This window comes from Glycine max, chromosome 2 (assembly GCF_000004515.6).
Source record: "Glycine max cultivar Williams 82 chromosome 2, Glycine_max_v4.0, whole genome shotgun sequence".
NCBI classification, from domain to species: Eukaryota; Viridiplantae; Streptophyta; class Magnoliopsida; order Fabales; family Fabaceae; genus Glycine; species Glycine max.
Window position 1 is genome coordinate 10171303 of NC_016089.4, and position 22623 is coordinate 10193925.

Sequence of the window (22623 nt, forward strand, 5' to 3'; positions counted from 1 at the left end):
ATATTTTTAATTAAAATATATACTAAAACATTTTTAGTTTACAATGTTTTCACCAAATTATTGGCCCAAGTGATATTAACCTCAATTCTTTTAAGTAAGATTTCATATTTGAACCTCACACCAACGTCATGGTTATAATTTTTATTTTACAAAGTTTCCCTTTACTTACTCAATGTTCTAACTTTGCTTTTTGACTACTATGCTATTCAATGTTTTGAAAATAGGACTGTGGAAATCGGTCAAATCGGCCCAAAATCAGAGTTAAACCAGTATAGAGAATCGATATTGAACTAATCTTCTTAATTTTCTTTTAATTTTTATTTTTATTTTTAATTTTTTATTCAATCAAATTTTTTTAAGATAAATAAAAATACATATAATTTGGTTATTTATAGTAATTTATAATTCTTTAGATCTTAATTTTTTACAAGTCTAAATTTTTTTATTACTTAAAATATTATATAATATTAAAAAGTATAAAAATGATTCAATCATAGGATTTTGTCTTTCTTCAAGGAAGTCTACACGGCTGTCATGAGTTAGCCAATTTTCACTTTCATAAAAAAGCAATTACAAAGACACATAAAAATTCACATATCAGGTTAGAACCTTGAATCAACAAGTGATTAAGAGCTTAACTTACCATCTAGACTATTGTATAAATTTAGAAAAATCTATCTCTAAAAATATGAGTGATCAACTTGCTTGTCTATAAATAGATTTACATTATCTTAATATAATGAGTTTGAAAAATCAATGTAAACTTTTTCTCCTATTGTTTAAGAATCACATGACCACTAAATCATCCACTATTTCTGATTAATATTTCTAACTACACCTTCATTCTAAATTCAACTATGATCACCAATAAACAACCAACCCAATTTTCCTATTTCCCTAAAATACTAACAGTAATGTATCTCAGGGTCGAAAAACATCTTCGTACTAAATGTAATGTGTTTCAGGTTTTTTATTAGGACAGGTGTCACTTTGTCATTCTATAACTTCTCTACTTTTCTCTCAAGCACATAATTGACAATTTTGTTTAATTTTTAACCAGAATTATTCTCCTCTACAAAGAAAGTTAAATTTGATGATAAGAAAATATAATTACTTACAAGAGAAAAATTATACTATCCTAGCCTATGAGGAATGAGGTTTAAATAATTCAAAATGGTGATTGTTTATATATATATATATATATAATATGTTTTTATCTTTCAAAATACTTTGGAATTCAATGTTAGTTATTAAAAAATTTAATGCATTTTAGGTTTTACATTTTAATAGGAATATGTGCTTTTAGTTCACGAGAAAGAACTAAAATTACATTATTTTCGGTATACGTAAAGACTAAAAACATTAAATTTTTATAAGAATTAAAAACAATTTTTTAAGATATTGAGGAACTAAATATACATTTCACCTTTTTTTTCAGAATTTTTTGGTTGAAATGTTTGATTGAATAAAAATAAATTTCCCACATTCTAAAGTTTTTAAGGTGTGCCGATGAAAGTTTTCACTTCAATATGTCTAACTTTTCATTCACCCATGTTAAAAGATGAAACTAGCAGGGAATAATATGTTTATTGGGCCATTGGCAGAAAAATAACCCCATTGGTGGTGGCATAGATGAGTGGTTAATGAAGTGGAAAATAAAGTTGTCTAAAGTTTTTGGTATGTCAAGTTATATTATTTCTTTTAGTTTTTAATTTTTTTACTAGCTAAACTTTTCAGCTTATTTAACTTTTCGATAAATAAATTTTTTACCAAAGAATTATTATAACTAGAGATACACATTTGCTGCATATTCATGGTGTTGAAAGAACCTATGAAGTAGAAGGACTAAATCATGAAGAAGCCTTTCAGTTGTTCAGCTGGAATGCTTACAGAATAAAAAAAAAGTTAATCCTAGTTATCTGGACATTTCAAAGAGGGTAATACTGCATTCTAATGGCCTTCCATTATTTCTGGAAATAATAGGTTCTGATGTATTTAGTAAATCAACGTTGGAATGGAAGTCAGCATTAGATGCTAATGAAAGAATTCCTCATGAAAATATTCAGGAAATTCTAAGAGTAATCTATGATCGCTTAAAGAAATGTGAGAAGGAAATTTTTTTAGACATGGCTTGCTTCTTTAAAGGATGTTAACTAAGAGATGTCATAAATATACTACATAGCGGTCGTGGCTATGCCCCAGACTATGCTATCAGGGTATTGACCGAAAAGTATCTGATAAAAGTTGTTCGATGTCATGTGAGAATGCATAATCTGATTGAGAATATGGGTAGAGAAATTGTGCGGCAGGAATCACCCTCAATGCCCGGTGAACGCAGTAGATTATGGTTCTCTAAAGATATTCTTCATGTTTTCAAAGAGAACATGGGTATGTGCATTATGCAGTGCTTATTTGTCTCTTTGATCCTTTATTTTTCCTTTTGTAATTTGCAAACTTTATCCTAATTTGATTCTTTTGGCTTGAAGGGGTCGGATAAAATTGAGATCATCATGCTACACTTGTCCAAAGATAAAGAAGTGCAATGGGATGGAAACTCCTTGAAGAAGATGGAAAACCTTAAAATTCTGATGGTAAAAATGCTCGCTTTTCTAGGGGACCTAGTGCTCTCCCTAAAAGCTTAAGAGTACTAAAATGGTGTAGATGTCCTGAATCATCACTACCTTCTCAGTTTGATCCAAAGAAACTTGTCATATTGGACTTGTCTATGAGTTTCTTTACATTCAAGAATCAAATGAACATGGTATTATAGTAGCTAACTATCACGATGTTTATATGGACTTGAATAATGATAAGTCCAATTCAAAATTCATAAATTAGTTGCTCGATAAGAGAAATAAAGAGGACTGGCAAGTCAGACCAAATACACTGCTGAGTTAGTTAACTTAGTTGGCACTTGTGATTCATGTTCCTGTGGTCTGAGGAGTGTGCACTAGTGCTAGATGAGGTGAGGGAAGTATGAATGTGTAGGCTATTCTAAGATTTTAAATAACTTGTGACCTCAATTCTTAAGTGATGTAAGACTTTATGACTGCCGGAACATGTAGTATGAAGCATTAGCTGAAAACTCTGCAATAACATCTTTATCACTCTTTAAAAGTGTGAAGTGCGTAGCCTTTAAATTGTAATCCTGTAAGAAGCAAATTAAATGTGCAGTGATCCACTGTAGAATGTTGTTTTGTCGTTTGAGGACTGATACTGCTAACAAGTGGTGTCTAAACAGTTTATAATAAGATGGAATGTGTCTACAAAAAAGAAAAGGATACAGCAACGTACTATCATTGCAGTCAGTGGTGTTGGTTAATAGAAAACTATACTCGAAAAAGCATCGTATACAACAGGCTAAATTGACAATGCACAATTACTAAATAGTGTATGAATTCATACGAATATTATTAATTTATATATATAGATATAACATTGTAAAAATAGGATAAAAAAAGTGCAATGGGATGAAAATACATTAAAAATGATGGAAACCCTTAAAATACTAATTACAAAAAATGCTTCTTTTTCTTCTAGAGGATTTAGTTTTCTTCCCAAAAGAGTGCTACAATGGTTTGGGTATCCTGAACCGTCGCTGCCAGCTAATTTTGAACCTAAGAAACTTGCCATACTGGACGTGTCTTTTAGTTCCTTTACATTTGACAATCAACTGATCATGCTATGTATTATTCCTACCTATCATGAAATTTATTTGGTCTTGCATAGTATTAACTTTCAGGTTAAGTTTAAAATAAACTCATTTTAAAAGTTTTCTATCATATTATAAATTAGTTTAAGCAATCTTGTCGATGTTACATGGTTTCAAAGGCAAAGACAACGACCCAAAATCCCAAACGGAAGTACTCTAGAGATGGAATCTATTTATGCCATGTTAGTGCTCAGAAAGAGACAAATTTGCCCGATCTTTTGCCTGCTCCTCATTTAGTGCTTCCATTTTCTTCAGGTTGCTCTAGACACTAGCCCTTCAAGGCATAAAGTACACAAATATGTAGAGATAGATTTCACAAACAAAAGTAACTTATTCCTCTAACACAAAGGTTGGCCTGTTCATGAATAAGGCTTAAAACCAAAGTCTTAAACAAGAGAAATCTTGGCGACATTCTTTCTTTTCAGAGTGAGTAATACCAGACGTCCTTATTCGGAGTTGGCATTCAGAGTGACAACTCCAATTTTAGGCCAACAATTTGACAAAAATGTACACCATTATCATTATTGGTTTCTCCTTTTTTACATAAAATGTATATATGGATCAACTGTGAACATGTTTCATATATTAATAAACCAATAATGTTGATTATTTTTGCTAACTTTCAGATCATGCCCAGAATAGATGTTTGAAAATAAAAAAAGATCACGGGCAATTCCAATTCTTAGACCAGTGTATAATTTGAAAACCGCTTGCGTTTCTACAACGTAAGTTCAGGTTGCGGAAACTGAAACAAGCACAAGCTGAATGCCCTGAAGGAACATTGACTCATAGGAAACACTGCCACTTTGAAGCAAGTCAGTGGCCAATATTTTAAGGCATTGATTGCTATCACCGTGCATTAGTATCTTGTCACCTAACAACACCCATTGTGCTGTAGACATTATTCTTGGAACATGGTCAAATCAAGCAATCCAAATATCTATTTTTTGTGTTATCAATGTGCTTAATTCAACTATTTTAAAGCAAGTTTTTTTCTTCTAAAACATCTATTTATTTCTAAAATGTGCGCCACAAAACATGTCCAAAAGAAATATACTGATGACTAAACGTCTTGAGGCACTGCATGACAACACAGCATGCAAGTGCAAAACCACCTTCATCAGTAACCAAGTGGCAAAAATTAGTTTTCTCATGTCCGATGTCAAGAAGGTTTCGCCGGAAAAGAGTGGAAAATATTGTAGTTAGCCAAAAAAAACATTTTAATTGCAAAATACCACCAGTAAAGCAGTCAGAATTGAGTTATATCCCAATTCCAGTGGAATTACAAAGTTCTATTTAGAATATATAGAAACAAGATACCAATAAACCATCAAAAGAAAATGAGAAACAAAACTGTATCATAATGACATTGTCGACAAAGTTAACACTTGCTCTAGAAAGAGTTCAAACAGGCAAAATAATAAAAGACAATTAACATGACAACTCTAATAAAATTTGTGATTAACTATAACCACTCAAACCTAAAAGTCCTCCAAAAAGATGTCTCATTGTGTTGTTCAAATTCAAGCCTTTGAGGCTTGCTTTTCCTTTGCCTTCTGGATCTTCAAGACCTTCTTCACAATCTTTTGCTCTTCAACTAAGAAAGCTCGGATAATCCTATAGAACCAGACACAAATAAAAGCATGCTATAAACCAACTTTACCATATAATTAAATCATGCGAGTTATTATAAATATATAACTGTAAAAGTAGAGTAAAACAAACCTCTCCCTGACAGCACTTCCAGACAAAACTCCGCCATATGCACGGTTGACAGTCCTACGGTTTCTGGGTAACCTTGATCTCTTGTACTCTGCAGGCCTCAAGTGTGGAATCTGCAATTGTCAAGCATAAATTAGTAGTTGAAAAAGATATATAATTTTATCCAAACACAGGAAACATAATGTCCCTCGCATAAAGCCAAAAAAATATCTGGTATTCCAATGAAGCCTATATATACTTAAACAGAACAATCACTAAGAAAAATCATTCATCATACAAAACATCTGCATCATACATTCAATGTATGCCAGTGAATCAAGCAGAGACTGATACACAAGACATTCCACATATCATCAATCAATATTAAAATTTTGAAATCCAAATTATAAAGAGAGAAAAAAATTATGAAGCACAAACTAGATACTAGTGTGCATGATACTAGTTTGGTGATGAACTTGATCAAATGATGTTTCAAACACATCCTGTAACTTCCATAACCCTGTTCACAGGCTTGGAAGCTAAGTAATAAAACATATCAAACTCAACTCTTTGATAACCAAAATACTAGAACTAAAATAAACAATTTTTTAAAGCAGCGAGTCATAAACAAACAAACAAATATAAATCCATGTGTTCAAACATTGAATATCTATCACATAAAATGACACTAGAAATGTCGCTATGTAACACATGTCAATTTACACAATAACCAAAACAGAAGCTAGTGTGGCCTCACGCAGTTCGAATTATACACACTAGCTGGTCTTTTTGGTATAACCAGGAGGTGTAATCCTCCTCCCACCGGGTCAGCCCGTTTTGGGTAAAGTGGTATCTGCAGTTGCCCCTCCATGAACAAGCCGGTGATAGAACCCCAAATCTTGGTTAAGGGACCCAAGTACTGATCCACTTGTGCCAACAACTTTTTGTCACACTAGATTGAAACAAAATCAACAACACTAGCTAAAACCACACTAGCTGGTTTTAATCTAATATCAACCTTAACAATGTTCATAACTAGTCCAACCCAAAGTAAAATAAAGGAACTTGAAATAAAAGAAAACCAACAACAGAACACTGAAAATTACACAACAAAAAAGAAGAGAAAAAATTGAAAGAGTAACAGAAAGCGCACCCCCTGAATCCTCTTGCCAGTGACGGGGCACTTGGGCCCGCTGGCCCTCTTCTTGGTGGTCTGATAAACGAGCTTCCCACCTGCATTATTCCCACATCACCAAACACAACATACCCGTCAGAACCAATTAATACCCAAAATTAAAAAGCAAAAATTGTTCCGATTCGAAGCATAATCGAAGAGTGAGTGAGGGGTTCCGAAGAGGGATTTGATTACCAGGGGTTTTGACGACCCTGTGTTGGTTGGATTTGGTGGCATAGCTGTGCCTCTTGCGGTAGGTGAGACGCTGCACCATCTTCGTCAATGGATCACGCTCTGCGCCTGTGTTGTTAGGGTTTTCGGCGAAAGCAAAAACATGCGCCGCAAGAAGCTATAAAAAGGGGGATGCCAGTGCAGGTGTTTTGTTTCGATGCCCTACATCTAACGGCTCTAGACACACGCTCTTCCCTCACCGTCGGATGGATCTTACTATATCTTTCTTCTTCTTTTTTTTCTTCCAAATCTTACTATATTTTCACTGCAAAATGTTACTTTGTATTAAAATTTAATACATAAGTTTTAATAATTAATAATATTAACAGTAAATGTATCTCTGATGGATAGGATAATTTTTATTTTGTGAGTGGCGAAGTAACTTTTTAAAATATTATGTAAGTAAACAAATTTATACACTAAGTTAAAGAAACATATTTTAAGAAATTTTTTGCTGCAGTAAAAAAAATTGTTTGTTAATAATAAGATTTTATCATAATTAATTTAACTTAAACTATTTTCGTTTTCAAAATTTATTTATAACTTTGAAGCTTAAAATTCAAGACACAGGTTATAAAAACATTTAAATAATAAAAATTGGTAAATATGAGTTTAATTATTTAATCTCAACTATTATTGGTTTCAAAAAAAGGATATATAACATTTTTATAAAATTTTGTGAATTCATTTATAAAAATAGTATATTTGAAATTTTTTATTCAAAAAATCATTTATAATTTCTTTTAATTTTTCAAATAACAAAAATTTATAACAATTTTAATAATTAAAATAAAACATTTGTTAATTAATACCGCTTGGAGAGAGTGAGTATGTAGAGGTGTGTAATTGAGGACTTTGAGAGTTTCCCTTGTTTTTGAGATGTGAGAGTTAGGGGTGTTCAAATGGGTTTGATCCGACCCAAAAGCGTGCTACCCGCGTTGGAAATTTGTGTCAAGTTTGGTTCGGGTTGAGTCTACGGGCGGGTGCGGGTTCAAGTATTATTTAGAATGGGTTTACACGGGCGGGTTTGGTGTTGGTTTTCGAAACCGTCGGAACTCGAACCCGCTTGACTTAGGATGTTTGCAAGGTTGTAGCTTCTATATCCAAACCATGTGAGAAGCCCAATCACACAGCCCATACCAAAATATGTGACAAGCCCAAATCTAATTTCTGCAAGAGTGTTGCTAGGTGCACCCAGCATTATTGCTGGTGCACCCAGCAAAACTCTTAAATGGCAAAATTGCCCCTACTTGTTTTTCTTCTTACGGATCAAGGTGATCCGTAAGAAGAAAAACAATTTATTAATTAGTTTGTTATATATAGAAATCTATTTTTTTAGTTGAGATTCTTGTAATTGAAAACGATTATGCAATACATGAATTCAAACAGTACATTAACTTCAACATAGTCAAACGAAATTAAATTTTCATAAAATACTACAACTAACTAACTCATGCTAATTTTTGCGACAAGGACAACTCGTCTTCCATTTGCGGTAAAAGTTTACTGAAAACAGCTAAAATTTCTATTGGTCCAATCTTTTTCCAGTAGTTAGACTCAATGAGCACCTTCATCACGTCCTCGTTGGTTTTGAGTTCAATTATTTCAAATTTTATAACTTTTTCTGAATACTCATGGTGACTTGGTTTCCGAAAAAACAATCGCGTTACCATTTGTGTTTCATCAACACCATAAGGGGGAATCCCACGAGGCGCAACTTGTTTGATCCGTAAAAAGCTTACGGATCAACTTGATCCAGAATCCATCCGTACGTCTGCGACGCACAAACGCCATCTGCATACCTTGTTTGCCGCCACCGACCACCGCAACGCTTCACGCCGGAAACTTCACCTTCACTGCTGCACTCAACCTTGCTACCCCCACGAACCAGAGACAATGCCGCAGGAAAAAGTGGAAAACGAGAAGAAAGCTCTTTGAAAATGGAGTAAGAAGCTGTTCCGAAAAAAAATTTGGCATTTTAAGGAAGAAAGCTGATAGGGACAATTTTGGCATTTTATATTTTTGCTGGGTGCACCAGCAAAAATGCTGGGTGCACCTAGCAACACTCTTTCTGCAATCTCACCTCATCAACCTTTGTTTTATTTTTTATTGTTTGTCCAGATAAATTGGGTGTTCACACATTAAATATTATATTTCTATTTAAGTAGTAACACAATCATGAAGGATTTGAAATGACCCATAATATACTTGCACTGCATAAATTTATGAGAACATTTTTAGTATTTTTTTTTATGTTCAATAATACTACAATATTTTTGGACATAAAATAAAAAAATTATTCCAAAGATCAGCTTGGCATTTATTATATTACCATGACGTATAAGCAACAAGCTTATATATATACACTGAGAATTCTGCGACGTGTGTCTCAATTTCTGTGTAAGCTAGGATATAATTTTTCTGTGAAAAGGTATCCCTATCTCTATTCCTCTAGCACTTCTCTTCCTCTACAATTGAGAACAAATTGACTTGAGTCAACATGGAAAAAGCAAGAAGGAAGGTTCCACCTGGACAATCTTCCTGCTCAAAAACTTGATTCGGTGTAACTTTTCATTACACCATATTAGCTGTTCTTTTCTCAATTTGGACATGTTTACCACCCTTGAAATCAATCTCAACCCCACCTGAGCAACCAATTGCTCATGATCAAGTTGATCCTCATGGTGCTTTTGGAACTTCTTAACTATGCAATTCCCGGTTCTCACTATGTCCTTGAGCCTTCTGTCCTTCTGCAACATGAAAACCAAGATTGTAAGCAATTGAGAGCATTTTGATCAAAGAGAAATGCTAGTAATACACTTCTAAGTTCTAACACACTCTTATGGACATAATCTTTTTAATTGGTTGAAATTTATTGATAAATGATAATAACAAAAATTTGACTAAGGAAAACTTTAGTTCTTAACATCAGTCTTCTTTCACTTCTTTTTTCTATTAAGGTTAAGGACTAAATTGATGATGTTTCCTTAGCAACTAAAAAAAAAATCAGTAGTTAAAAGGCTTAAAATAGCTAAAGCATATAGTGTTAACTGTTAAGGACTAAAATGAGAGTTAGTCACTGATGAACATACTTTCTGTAGTTGTGTTTTAATGTCCACCATAAGACCAGAAATTATAGGGTCTTTAAGATCAATTCTGTTGTGCTGAGAAGCTTTAAAGATCACATTCCCATAATCTTTATCTGCTCGAACAAATTCCCAGAACACCCTCATTGATTCCTTGATGATATCTGCCAACTTTCCACTTGCAATAGCATCCTCTTCTTCATCCCCTTTACTATCATCTGCAAAACATTCACAACAAAAGATAAGCATCTCACTAGAGGTGGTACTGTGTGAAAGAACTGAATTATGGTTAACTTTGTTCACCTTTAATGCCTGGAACTTGGAGCAAGTTGCGAATCACACAACGGTTCTTGACATAGTTCTGTAGCCTAGGGCCTTGAAATGGCTCATTCTCTATGAATCTCTGAACTAGGACTTGAAAAAGTTGAAATTCACCAGCAACATGGTTATACCTATGACTATGAGACCCTTGTGAATCATATTGTTGCAACTCAAGGGCTTTCTTGTGTTGCCAACAAAGGATTTCCCAAGAGAGGCAAACTTGCCCAACATATACTAATTCCAAATCTCTATGCAGTTCATGAACAAGCTTCACCAATGGATCTGATGAGTTCTTTGAAGCTTTGCGTGGCCACAAGTTCTGAGAGATTACAGGCTTTGCACCTTGGATTGCGGATTTTGGTAATGAAATTAATTTTAGAGGGTCTTTTAGTTGAAGAAGACCTCCAAATGATGACAAAGAAAATGATTTAGTCATAAACAAACATGATCATTGCTAAATAAACAAGTTTTCTTTGCTTAGAGTATAATATTAGAAACCATTAATTAATCCAAGGTTTCAACCATAGTCAAAACTCTAATAAAAGTGATATTGAAGGTTCCTTCGACTTTATTGAATGCTTTGTACAGTAGAGCGAGGAGAATCAATCTCATTCGCTGATATTTTAATGCATAAAGTAGAGTTCTAAGGAAAGTAGGAAAAGGATTGGTAGAGAATGGAATTGAAATTTATGATGCAGACTGGTCACTATCTTTGGGTTTATTATTGGAAAAAAATAAACAAGACATGAATAGCTTTATGCACACATGATTAGCAAAATATGATAGGTGTAAGATATGTAATGGCCCACTATGTCATGATTGTATCCAGGAGCGTTCTCAAAAAAAATTCTTCCCGTTGATTGAATGTGACCAAAATTCATAAAAATAAAATAAAATTATAAATCATAAAAGATGGTGAAGTTGAACTAGAAGAAACTTCAATATGCAGTTTTGCAAGTGTGAAAAATAGAACTTCTAATTAAGCATAAAGGATCAGTATGGTGAAGATTGAAGACTTAAGATTTCATGTTTTGAACTTTAAGCAACATGCTGAAAAATTGACCAAAAACATTGAAATCGTTCAAATCTGAAATGTTCCACAGCAAGAGTTTAACATTGAAGAAGTTAATTTAGTTCTCACCTAATGCGTGCATGGTCTGGTAATTCAAGATATCAAGTTTCTTCATCTTCTCTGCATAGCTCTTGTAAACTATATGAATTTCATCAATTTGATCCTTGTATTCAAGCTTCTCTTCAATTTCCATTGGCTTTGGATCTTCAACCACTCTTGGGGACACTCTTTCTTCCTCTTCAAACGCCACCACCTCTTCCTCTTCGTTCGCCTCTTCCACTTCTTCTAAAATTGTGGCAAGTCCTCCTTGCCTTGAATTTTTCAATTCCAATTTCAGCTGTTCAACTAAATCATCATGCTCCCATTCAAAGTCACCCTCATCTGATTCTGAATCACTCAATTCATCTTCCCACCTAATTTCTTCATTTCTCTTCAAGCCATTCCTACACACCTCTTCTTCTTTGTTTTTTGAACCTTCTCTTTGATCTTTAACCACAGCTTTTTTAGATTCTTTACCACCAAAACCATGTGCTTTTAAGGACTTCAAACCCTTCATGCAAGGTTCCATTTCCACATACCCATCTTTAGAATAAATGCCATGAGCACTAAATTCTGAAACTTTTCCATCACATGAAGAATGCTTCTCCTCCACATCTTCTGCTCTTTCTTCTCTCATCATTAGCTTCAGAATCTCAGGTTGAAATCCTTCACCACCATTTTTACCACCCAGAAACTGGTATACAATTGAATCATCCATTTTGTTGCTGTTGCCCCAGTTCAGACCACTTGAGCTAGACGACTCTGACTCCGAATCCGATGTCACCGAGTTTTCGTTGTAAAGAAAATAATCTTCATCGGATGAATCGGATCCACCAAACATCTCACTCTCAAAGTGAAGAGGGATATGGGTAGAAGGTGCTGAAACCTCTTCTTGAACAGAGTCCTCTGTTTGTGCTTGAGCCAGAGGCTTTTTCTCTGAACCAAACTCTGAAAATTCCTTGTCGGCAATAATTTTTGTGCTGGCATATGCATTGTCAGAAACGGTTGAAACATCTGGACCCATGTAAAATTCTCGAAAACTGAACCTCAATGTTGTTGGTTCCTCCATGAACCCACTTATATCTTTTCCTGATAAGTACTCGCACTTACTTGTGGTTGTTACAGAGTTACTGTCCCCCAAAACAGGCACATTTGTTTCTTCTTCTTTTTCTTCTCTCTTTGTATCATCTCCATGAACATTAGACTCTTGTTCCTCGAAAACAGAGTCCTCATTTTCATCTATTTTCTCACCATCGTCATTTACAGTTTCACTAGAGACATTCTCCATTAAAGCACCACTCCCAGTTTCATTTTCATCAATTTTCTTGAATTCTTCATGAACAACAGAATCAATCTCCGCAGAAACAGGTTCATCAATTTCTTCTTCTTCTTCCCTCTTCATAATTCTATGATGGAGACCAGAGTCATTCTCCAAGTAAACAAAGTTCTCTATTTCATCTTCATCAATTTTTTTACCATGTTGATGAACATCTGAGTTGGTTTCCTTGGAAAAAAGTTCATCTGTTTCTTTTCCAACTTCGTGACTATTTTCATGAATAATAGAGTTTTCTGACTCACTCTTCATGAAAACAAATCCTTCTTCTTCTATTCCCCTACTCATACCACCTTCACGAATGTCAGAATCAATCTCTTCTGAAACAGAGCTCTCTGTGGGCACCTCTGTTTTCACCCCATCTTCATGAGCATCACAGTGGATGTCCATAAAAACAGAGCAATCTGTTTCAACATTTCTTTTCTCACTTTCAGGAGTAATCTCCATGGAAAAAGCAGAGAACTCTGTTTCTCCATCTCTTCTCTCACTTTCAGGAGCAACCTCCATGAAAGAAACAGAGCTCTCTGTTTCTCCCTCTGTCTCTTCATGAAAATCTTCACTCCAAAACAGAAAACTAGCAAGCTCCTCTCGGAACCCATCAATCTCAGAATCAGAAACCCGGTTCTTCTCAACATGTTGTAGTCTCTGAACAATAATATCATCTTTTGCATCTCCCAAATGAAGAAACCTGAAGCAAAATAATAAAAAAAGAAGCAAATTACTCATTCTCATTCACCCATCATCACATAAACACTTAAAAATATCAACAAAAAGTTAACCAAACCTGAAGAGATATCTCAGCAACAATCCAAAAGCATAGAAAACATAGTTGCAAACAAACACCCGCAGAGAAGCAAAGGCCCACAACATGTTCACACAAACAAAATCGTTCACAACTCGTAAGTTGATGGAATCAATGTGGGACTTAAGCATAAAGAGGCTCTTAGTACCCATCATCATCCAATCCAAATCAACCTTGGGAAATGAAAGGCCTTGTTTTCATGTCCACGAAAATTCCAACCAAATTAGAAGGTAAAGAAGACTTTGGTCATGGAAATTTTCCATTTCAAACATTCATTGTTGGAGAGTGGACTCTTCCCACTTGAGGACAGCGAAATCAGTGGCAGGACAAGATCTGGGCATGATGATTTATTTTCCGACCAAAAGAGCGAGATTGTGGGAGAAGATTGTGCACATCTGTACAAGGAAAGAAAGCAACGTTCGAGTTTTTTTTTTTTTTTGGTATAGACCATAGATATCGATCATGGGAGACAATATTTTTTATCTAATCGGATAGAATTATTATAAATTATTACCACTAGATTTATTATTATTCTGTTCAAACTATAGAACTATTATGAATAACAGAGTTCTATCGGATTATTAACAGACGAGGAAAGAGAATTTTGATTGCACTTGGTTTGCTTTGGTAGCAATAGCAGTTAAAGTAGTTTCCTTAACAGTTATGTGGGTTTTTGTGGTTGTACGTGCTATTCTGTTTGACACGTGTGAGAGAGTTGAAGTGGACACTGTACTTCCTTTAAGGCAATTTTTTTATTTGTTCACTAACTTGGAATTAGTGGGTGGTGTTTGGATTCAGTGGGTCGGTCAATGTCTTGCATGGTTAGCAAAATGAAAGATTGGCAGGGATAAGAAGACTTAGGGTTTGTTTTATTTGTTTATTTGTTTTAAATCTAGGTACATAATACGTCCCACTGCCTCTGATTTGTGGTCATGAAACCAACTCCACCTGCCAGGAGAAAAAAAATGAATGATGGATTAGTGTGAGAAGAAATATCTTAAATCAATATTTGCATTATTAATAAAAAAATATTTATATAAATGAAACGTGAACATTTAAATTTGCTCATTGATTAAACATGATTTGATAAATGAATCCAAACTGTGCATGCAAATAATATATTTGTGTTTATGTGTGTATTTGTTAAGGGCAAAACATGGACGACTACAAATTGTAACATACTCATGATCATTGAAACGGTGACTAACAAGAATTCTGACAGCATGAAGATTTGGAGTCTAGCAGAGTAGCAGCGTGTCTACAAATAGAAAAAGGTTAGATAAATTGATAAACTTCATTAAGAAAGATGAAGGTGTGTTGTTTTGTCTTTTGTATAGAATTGAATTTAATCAGAATGTACTCGTCATCTAATTAAATATTGTCATATGATAATTTTTTTTCTTTTATAATGATTATTTTAAAAGTTATATATGTAGTGATGAATTTATTAATAAAAAATACTATGTAACTTTTATGATTATTTTTATGTTTTTATCTTTGTATATATTTTTTTAATATTAATTAATAAAAAAATATTATAAATGTAACTTTTAAGATGAACAAACTTATATCATACTTATTAATTTTGTGATTAAACAATAACATAAAAACTTTTTATATTATCGCTATTTTTACATAAACTAATTTCTCATGCAGTGATGTCTCATTAGTTTATATTGTAAAACATGGACGGTTTTTTTAAATAAGCTTTATTTTTTTATATATAAACCAAGTTACCAAGATTTAAGAAAAATGAGACATATTAAGAGTATGTGTATTTTAGACGTATAAATGCAATACCTTTCTTCTTCATAAAAGGGGGAAAAACAGTTCCCATAGGGTAAATCTTGGGCAATTGCATCTTTGTCAATTTCTTACAGTTTAACTGCAGGCAAATGGCTATATTTCGTTTTGGATGTGACTCTGCACTGGTTAATAGGTAGTTGTTTGTGGCGTCACGAAGTAATATGGCGCACAATAGCTTTCTGAAAAGCCTATGCCACCCTCATACAATGTACACTTCAACTACGCTATATCTCTTTCCCTAATGTTTTAATTGTGAAGGAACACTTTAATTAAATTAGGGGCTCTTAATTGTATATTCTTCTTTGATGTGAATATGGTGATAGAAACAAAGCCACTTGGAAATTTTTTTAGGGTTCTTAGTCAATTTATGGTATAATTCATGCTAAGGTGCATGCCGACTTCCGTCATCTTCTATTCTATGGACGGTTTTTTTTGGCAGGTGGTGCGTGTCATTTTCATTGATTCAAATGCATAAGTGGCTTAAACAATCATTTTATTTGTGAAAAACATGAGTTAGTGGTATAAGTAAGCATATTATGGCGGAGGAAAATATCAAAATACAAGATGAATAATTACTATTATTTTTCTACTAAGTCAAAAAATATAAGTATCTCTCAGTTCGCTTATTAAGTCAGAAATAAATTTTACTTATGATATGTGACTGTCACTTATTTAAGAAAATTTTATACACGATGAGAAGGTGAATAAGTATTATAACCTAACTAATTTATAATTTAAATTTAATTTATTATTAGTATAAAGTTTTTTTTTTCTATCTTGAATTGTAAGTTTCATATGTCTATTAAAATCCTTATCTGATAAGTTAATCACTAAATACTTTTTTCTTACCTTATGACGAGGACTACCATATTTTATTTTCCAACTAATGTAAAATGAATTTGTTCAATAATCTAAAAATAAAAAGATTTTCATTTCCAAGCTCCACCTATACCCTTAACTAGCCTTAATTGATCTCACCCCATTCCAATATAAAAAAATTTAAAGCACGTCTTTGTTAATCTATTGGAAATGAATTTGTAATGTACTCAACTATATTATTAATATTTGTTCATAAAACAATATTCTTTGGTTTAAAGAAATGTAAGCTCAACTACCAAAACTGAATGATTAATACTGATACGAATATCACAAGGGGGTCTGCAGGAAGCAAGCTATATGAGGCCCAAAAGAAAGGTTCCAACATGGGCAACAACAGAGGCACCATGCATCATGCATAGTACGTCGAAGGCACGGTGCGATAGGTAGTAGGTATCGTGCAGTAGGCATCATGCATTTAGATAGTGGGGAATAATAGAAATATCGTTCTGGTAGGATTGTGCTTATCTTTTCGTTATTACTGTCAGGAGCTTGTCCCCCCTAGTATCACAGTATGTATGTATATATATATATATATATAAGAAAAATACCAGAAAGTTCTTTCTCTTCTTCTCTCTTAGGAGACTTGTCTTGGTTCTCGAATTTCAAGACGTAACATTTTGGTGCTTTCATTGAGAGCCCATGGTTGCCATACCAGCTTCAACTACCACAACTCATACCACCCGCCAAATAAAGCTCCCATGGCTGTCATACCAGCTTCAACTACCACAACCCACACCACCTGCCAAATCACCTCTCCTCATTGTTTCCTCTCCACACTACCTTCCATCAATAACCACCTTCCCTTTCATTTCAACACACACCTCGAATGGCGGACGTCGAACTTTCTACCGCTCGAGAGGACCGCCTTGAGGTCGCCATGACCAAACTTGTTGTAGCTCAACTCCGCCTCGAATCCACACTGGATGCCTTTCTTCTAAAACTGCCTCTGAGAACCAGCCACCACTACCCATCTTCTTCCTCCGTGCAGTCACCACCGTCGCCTCCGCCTTCCACACTGACTGCGCCTTCATGCCCCGTACCGATGCAACACAACCAATCACCCTTGTCGACTCTGTTGCCCACGTCGACTCCATCACCCATGTCGACTCCGCCGCCCATGCCGACTCCACCTCCACCTCCTACACTCATACAGTCGCATCCCACACCCTTGTCGGCTCCACTTCCCATTGCGGTTGTTCCCCTCCTTGCTAACAGCAACCCCCACGCGTCCTCCGACCACCGCTGGATCACCATTTTTCAAGTCCGCAAGGAGTACCCCAACCGCTGCAAGGAGCTTGACCACTCCTTCCTTTTTTATGCCACTATCAACATCGCAAAATGACTCGACTTCCACAACACTAATCTTCATTCGTTCATTCCTTCACCCATTTTAATTTGGGATCCCAGTTCGAATTTGAAAACCTAACACCTTGAGGACAAAGTGTTTTTGATGAGTTCGGGAATGATACGAATAGCACAAGGGGGCCTGCAAGAAGCAAGCTATACGAGGCCCAAAAGAAAGGTTCCAACATGGGCAGTAGAGGCACCATGCATCATGCATAGTACGTCGAAGGCGGTGCAATAGATAGGTATCGTGCATTTAGATAGTGGGAAATAATAGGAATATCATTCTGTTAGGATTGCGCTTATCTTTTCGTTATTATTCTCAAGGGGAACTTGTCCCCCCTAGTATCACAGTGTGTGTCGTGTATATATATATATATATATATCTATATGTGTGTGTGTGTGTGTGTGTGGATATATAAGAAAAATAGCATAAAGTTCTTTCTCTTCTTCTCTCTTAGGAGGCTTGTCTTGGTCCTCGAATTCCAAGATGTAACAAATACATAGCATAAAGTTTTTTCTCTTCTTCTCTCTTAGGAGGCTTGTCTTGGTCTTCGAATTCCAAGATGTAACAAATACATGCCGCTGACTCCACTAATAACCATGGCCTAATTAATAAACCGAGACGTGTTTTAGGGGACGTTTCATTGCTCACATGAGACATGAAGTCAATGGAAGAACTTTAGTTGCACTTCCATACAACGACAGGGTTTGGCTAAATACACTTTAAAAAGGAAAAATTAGTTGCAATTATATGACTTTTTCTTTTTCTTTTCCATGTCTTCTACAGCTTTAAATGGGAAAGAAAAAAAAAAAAGGCTTTTCAAACTCATCAGGGATGGATTGACATGTAAAACACGCAAATGGCAATTCAATTCATGAGGAGTTATTCTCAACACGCGTAAAGAAAAATAGAGGAGTTCAGTTCCCAAACTTGTAGGTATCCAATTACTTTATATAATTCTTACTTTATGTTTCTAATTTCACAAAACACATTCAATTTGGTTTGATGAAAAAAAAAGTAAATAAAAAGAAATAATAAAATGTTTTTTCTGTTAAAGTGACTATTTAATAAAGTCAAAAGTAAAGTTGGTTAAGCTTATATTATGATCTTACTAACTAAAACGGCCAAACGGGATTTACTCAAAAACAGAGAAGACCGTTATTGCTAAGACTTTATATGCAGAAATGATGTCTTAGATCTAAAGGAAGATTAAGGAAGAAAAATATCACAAAACACAAGGATGCTATGGGCCCAGAACCTCTTTATTATTATAGGATAAACAGAAAGCATCTCCAAAGAAGAATTCAGAAAATGTTTAAACCCAATTACGGAATTACGTTTCGAACAATTGTTGAAACAAAATCTAGGGCCAGCCTAACTAGTAACTAGGGATAGAATAAGTATGGCACTTAACTACTGCACCCCATTTTTTGTTTGGTGAATCCCCAAAATTCCTAATATTTCCCCGTTACCTTTTCTCTCCCAAGCAAACCCTATTCACTTCTCCCCAAACCTCCATGACTACCTTTTGCTTTTGTGCAGTGGTGGTGGTGTGCACCCCACCTCCACACACTACCGCCACCACACACAAACACCATTGTCGCACTCAAACACTACCACCACAACAATCACACAACACCACACCAAACCCATCATCATGCCGCCACCACCACGAGCATCAATATGTCCCATGAACTTTCATGCTGCACCAAACCCACCATCGTGTCACATTACCCTTATCACATCACCCTTATATAATTCTAGATTGAGTAATACATCATATAAATGTATTACATATTGTTCAATCTATGATACATACAAATGTATTACTAATTAAGTAATCTAGAATTATGGTTCCCAAATTCGATTTTTACTTTCATTTCTGAATGGTCATGCTCTTTGATTCTTTCGTCATTGGATGTCTCCCTTTTGACACCTCTTTCATTGCCTACATCATAGCAACCCCATCTCAGGTGGAGTAAAACACTATCAAAGGACATAGTAGTCCATTTTGATTCATTATTTTAGCTTATGAGGTGCACCAAGTAAACAAATGAAGTGCATTAACTAATTACCAATAAATATTAATCAGATAGTACTGTTTTGTTTCAGGCTGACCCAAAAGTAAAAATTATTTTTTTTATTCACAGCCAAAAGTAAAAAGTAACACATGGTTACAAATGAAGACATTCTCATACGAAAATAGGCGTGGTAAAGGTAAGCTTATCCAAAAGTATTTCTAAAACAATTGAAAAAAAAATTAATAAACTTTTGTATGAGCTAAAATTAATTTATAAAAAAGTTAATTTAAAAAATCTGTCTTGTCTAAATTTTCTAAAAGATAATTTTTAATTCATGCATAAACTAATATTAATTTATAAAAAAGTTTATTTCATTTTTTTCTAGAAGTACTTTTAGAAAAGTTTAGTTAAATAGGCCCATAGTGTATTATCTTATAGAAGTTTGCACCTTGATTGAGTTAATAAATTCATATGTAGATAAATAAATAGATACACATAATATAAAAGACAATCTTATTTGAAACAAAACATTGATTGTCAGTAAGAATTTTTATACACAAAAATTGAATTTAATTTTTTACGGAAAATCAAACCTGTATTAAGTATACGAAACAATTTTTTTTTCCTCTTTCTATATTACTTAATTAAGAATTACAACAGGTAAATTTAAGTAGAGAAACTCATAGTTGAGTATATAATAATTTTTAATATTCATATTAAAGTTGTTATCAGCATTAACAATTTCTGTACCCAAAAAAATAATATTTGTTCAGATAAACCAAAAATAAATAAATCTCATGTTACCTAGAAATAACCTATCAACGAGACCCATGCTAGCTAAACCAACCAATAAACCCTCATCCCTTAATCCACTAATCATTTTTAAAGACAAAAATGGAAGTTCAGCAGACAATTCCGTAAATGTGATGAACCTAATAATGCAATGAATTTGAGATCAGAAATATTAAATAACAATTTTAATACTAATAGACCTAATGATCACCTATCTAAGAAAGGATCTGCACTCTTTTGATCATTTTTCATTTGTTTAATTACTTGAGAATCTAACATGTTTAAATCAAACAAATTGTATTATGTTTTAATTGGGATAATGATTGGTGGACATTTCTTTATTTTAAACATTTTATTAATATTTATAATTTTTTTATTTCTCTTTTTATCATATCATATATTTTTCTATCTTTTTCTCCTTTTTTCTTGCTAGGTGTTATTAAGTGGAGGTTTCCACTAGTCAATTTTTTTATTTAATATCCCTGAATTCTAAGAGTTTTTTTTAATGTGTGATATGACAAAAAGTCATTGAATGATTACTCTTTTAAAAGGTTAAATGAATTAAATAATGCATTTCTTTATATACTTTTTGTTAGCTATTAATATTATAATTCCATAAAAAACCTATTAATATTATAATTGTTATGCAGTAAAAAAAATTATAATTGTCTTATTCAATACTAGTTTCAACGTCGGAAACATTGAATAAATTAAAATTTGAAACACGAATAATCATTTCATTTTATCTATTCTAATTCTTATTTTATACTTGTATTTTAATTATAAGCAACTCCCATTTGTACCCCGAAACAAACAGATTTCGCATTATTGCTTCATGAGGCCCACACAAATGATAGGCTCCTCATCTTCAAGCCAATCAATGAGTACTATGAATTAGCGTCACACTATTCATACTATTTGAAAGAGATCACAGGACTGAATCTTATTGAATCTCATTAAAAAATAAATTCTCCCTTTCCCTTCATAAAATGATTTTTGTTCCTCACAACAACTAATTACATGTAGTGCGTTTGAATAACACACACAAAAATGTATTCTACTTATAAAATTACGTTGAAATCATGAAAAAAAACTATTTGTTGCTTCTTTTTCGTCATGAAAAGTTATTTGGTTTTTTCTTATCATAAACCTATTCTAAACACACTATTAAATTCGTTAAAAGAAAGTGAATATTTTAATGTTTACTCATAAAAAAAAGTAACAGATTAACACATGAAAAAACTTGAATTTAAGGTTACCTTTATATATGGTCAAAATCTGAGGAGTTTACCAGCTAGAGTTCATGCTAATACTGGCAAAGTTGTTCAGTTGCCTTCCCTGCATGAGTGATCTTGTGGACTGAACCGCTGAAAGTCTTCCAAACCGCACCAGTTATACATAGGAATCAAAGAAATCTTCAACAAAACATGAGAAGGGGAAGTGGGTGCTATAGAATAATGTGATGGCACCAACCTAGATCAAGAATCATAAGCATGGCATTTAGCATCATGGCTTATGTTTGAGACATGAATGGGATCATACCATATGATTCTGATTCATCAGAGAAGCTTGGTAGTATAGCATGAGCAAGGTGGGGCTGTTCTGTGATTTAACCGAATGAGTGGTGTTTAAGTTGCAGTGGATTCTTCGATGTTGAGTTTGGAATGCTTGCACATGGTATCAAAAGATAGAGTGGACCCCCATTGGAAGACCACGAGTGAAACGATGTAGTGTTGATTGCTTAAGTAAAAAACAAAATTGGCATAGCAGATTGAACAAAAACAATCAATATAATATTCTTTTTTTCACTCTAATGCAATTAGTTCTCAAGTGAGTGCTTGCTCAAATTTCGTGACAAAAGAAAGGGATCAAATTGGAGTGGACATTACTATTTTCTGTATGAACCTTCTGGGGCCAAAACTTGCGACAATTAACATATCCTAATTTCATGAGTAATTGGACCACTTGCCAAACCCTGTACAAGCATTTATTAAGCAACAAAATAATGCATTCTGTTTTTATTTTATTTTATTTACGACCACAGTGATTTCAAGCCATTATAGTGCATGTTTGGTTATCAAGATTTTTTGAAACAACAAATAATTACTTTTATGATGATTTCACCATGATTTTGTATTCAGGATGATTTTCTACCACCAAACGAAACACGCTAATATTTTTTATTGATCAAAAGGGTGTATTACTCTGTGGCCATCAAAAGCCAACCCCCTCTATAATAAGGACCTACTCCTATTAGGCTCTTACAACATACCCATTCCAAGGTCATGAAGAATATAGGGGTCTAA

The 22623-nt window shown here is 33.9% G+C and overlaps 2 protein-coding genes across 4 annotated transcripts; both read right to left on the reverse strand.

Moving 5' to 3' along the window:
* Positions 1–4911: 4911 nt before the first annotated feature.
* On the reverse strand, positions 4912–6915 carry LOC100779148 (60S ribosomal protein L34). Its single transcript, NM_001360426.1, has 4 exons — positions 6783–6915; positions 6567–6646; positions 5438–5547; positions 4912–5329 (listed from the first exon to the last, which is right to left on the reverse strand). The coding sequence occupies exons 1-4, from the start codon at positions 6859–6861 to the stop codon at positions 5236–5238; spliced, it is 363 nt and encodes a 120-aa protein (NP_001347355.1). The 5' UTR covers positions 6862–6915; the 3' UTR covers positions 4912–5235.
* Positions 6916–9040: 2125 nt separating this feature from the next.
* Positions 9041–21923, reverse strand: LOC100784525 (myb-like protein X). Of its 3 annotated transcripts, XM_014766395.2 has the most exons (8): positions 21791–21923; positions 21577–21692; positions 14654–14729; positions 13454–14419; positions 11367–13357; positions 10208–10627; positions 9911–10122; positions 9041–9568 (listed from the first exon to the last, which is right to left on the reverse strand). In XM_014766395.2, exons 4-8 carry the CDS (start codon positions 13627–13629, stop codon positions 9314–9316), a joined length of 3054 nt encoding a protein of 1017 aa, XP_014621881.2. In that variant the 5' UTR covers positions 13630–14419; positions 14654–14729; positions 21577–21692; positions 21791–21923; the 3' UTR covers positions 9041–9313. The 3 variants fall into 3 exon arrangements, with proteins under 3 accessions (XP_014621881.2, XP_040868010.1, XP_006574905.3); XM_041012076.1 differs by having other exon boundaries at positions 21577–21914; XM_006574842.3 differs by lacking the exon at positions 14654–14729 and having other exon boundaries at positions 21577–21914.
* Between the last annotated feature and the right edge of the window lie 700 nt (positions 21924–22623).

Excerpts from the sequence above, each read along its gene's own strand:
- LOC100784525 (XM_014766395.2), bottom strand. The coding sequence starts at position 13,629 with ATGATGATGGGTACTAAGAGCCTCTTTATGCTTAAGTCCCACATTGAT. Across the intron at positions 13,358-13,453 it reads TTGCTGAGATATCTCTTCAG|GTTTCTTCATTTGGGAGATG; the intron begins GTTTGGTTAACT and ends ATTTTGCTTCAG. Across the intron at positions 10,123-10,207 it reads CCAAGTTCCAGGCATTAAAG|ATGATAGTAAAGGGGATGAA; the intron begins GTGAACAAAGTT and ends AATGTTTTGCAG.
- LOC100779148 (NM_001360426.1), bottom strand. The coding sequence starts at position 6,861 with ATGGTGCAGCGTCTCACCTACCGCAAGAGGCACAGCTATGCCACCAAA. Across the intron at positions 6,647-6,782 it reads CAGGGTCGTCAAAACCCCTG|GTGGGAAGCTCGTTTATCAG; the intron begins GTAATCAAATCC and ends GGAATAATGCAG. Across the intron at positions 5,330-5,437 it reads GGAAGTGCTGTCAGGGAGAG|GATTATCCGAGCTTTCTTAG; the intron begins GTTTGTTTTACT and ends CTGGTTCTATAG.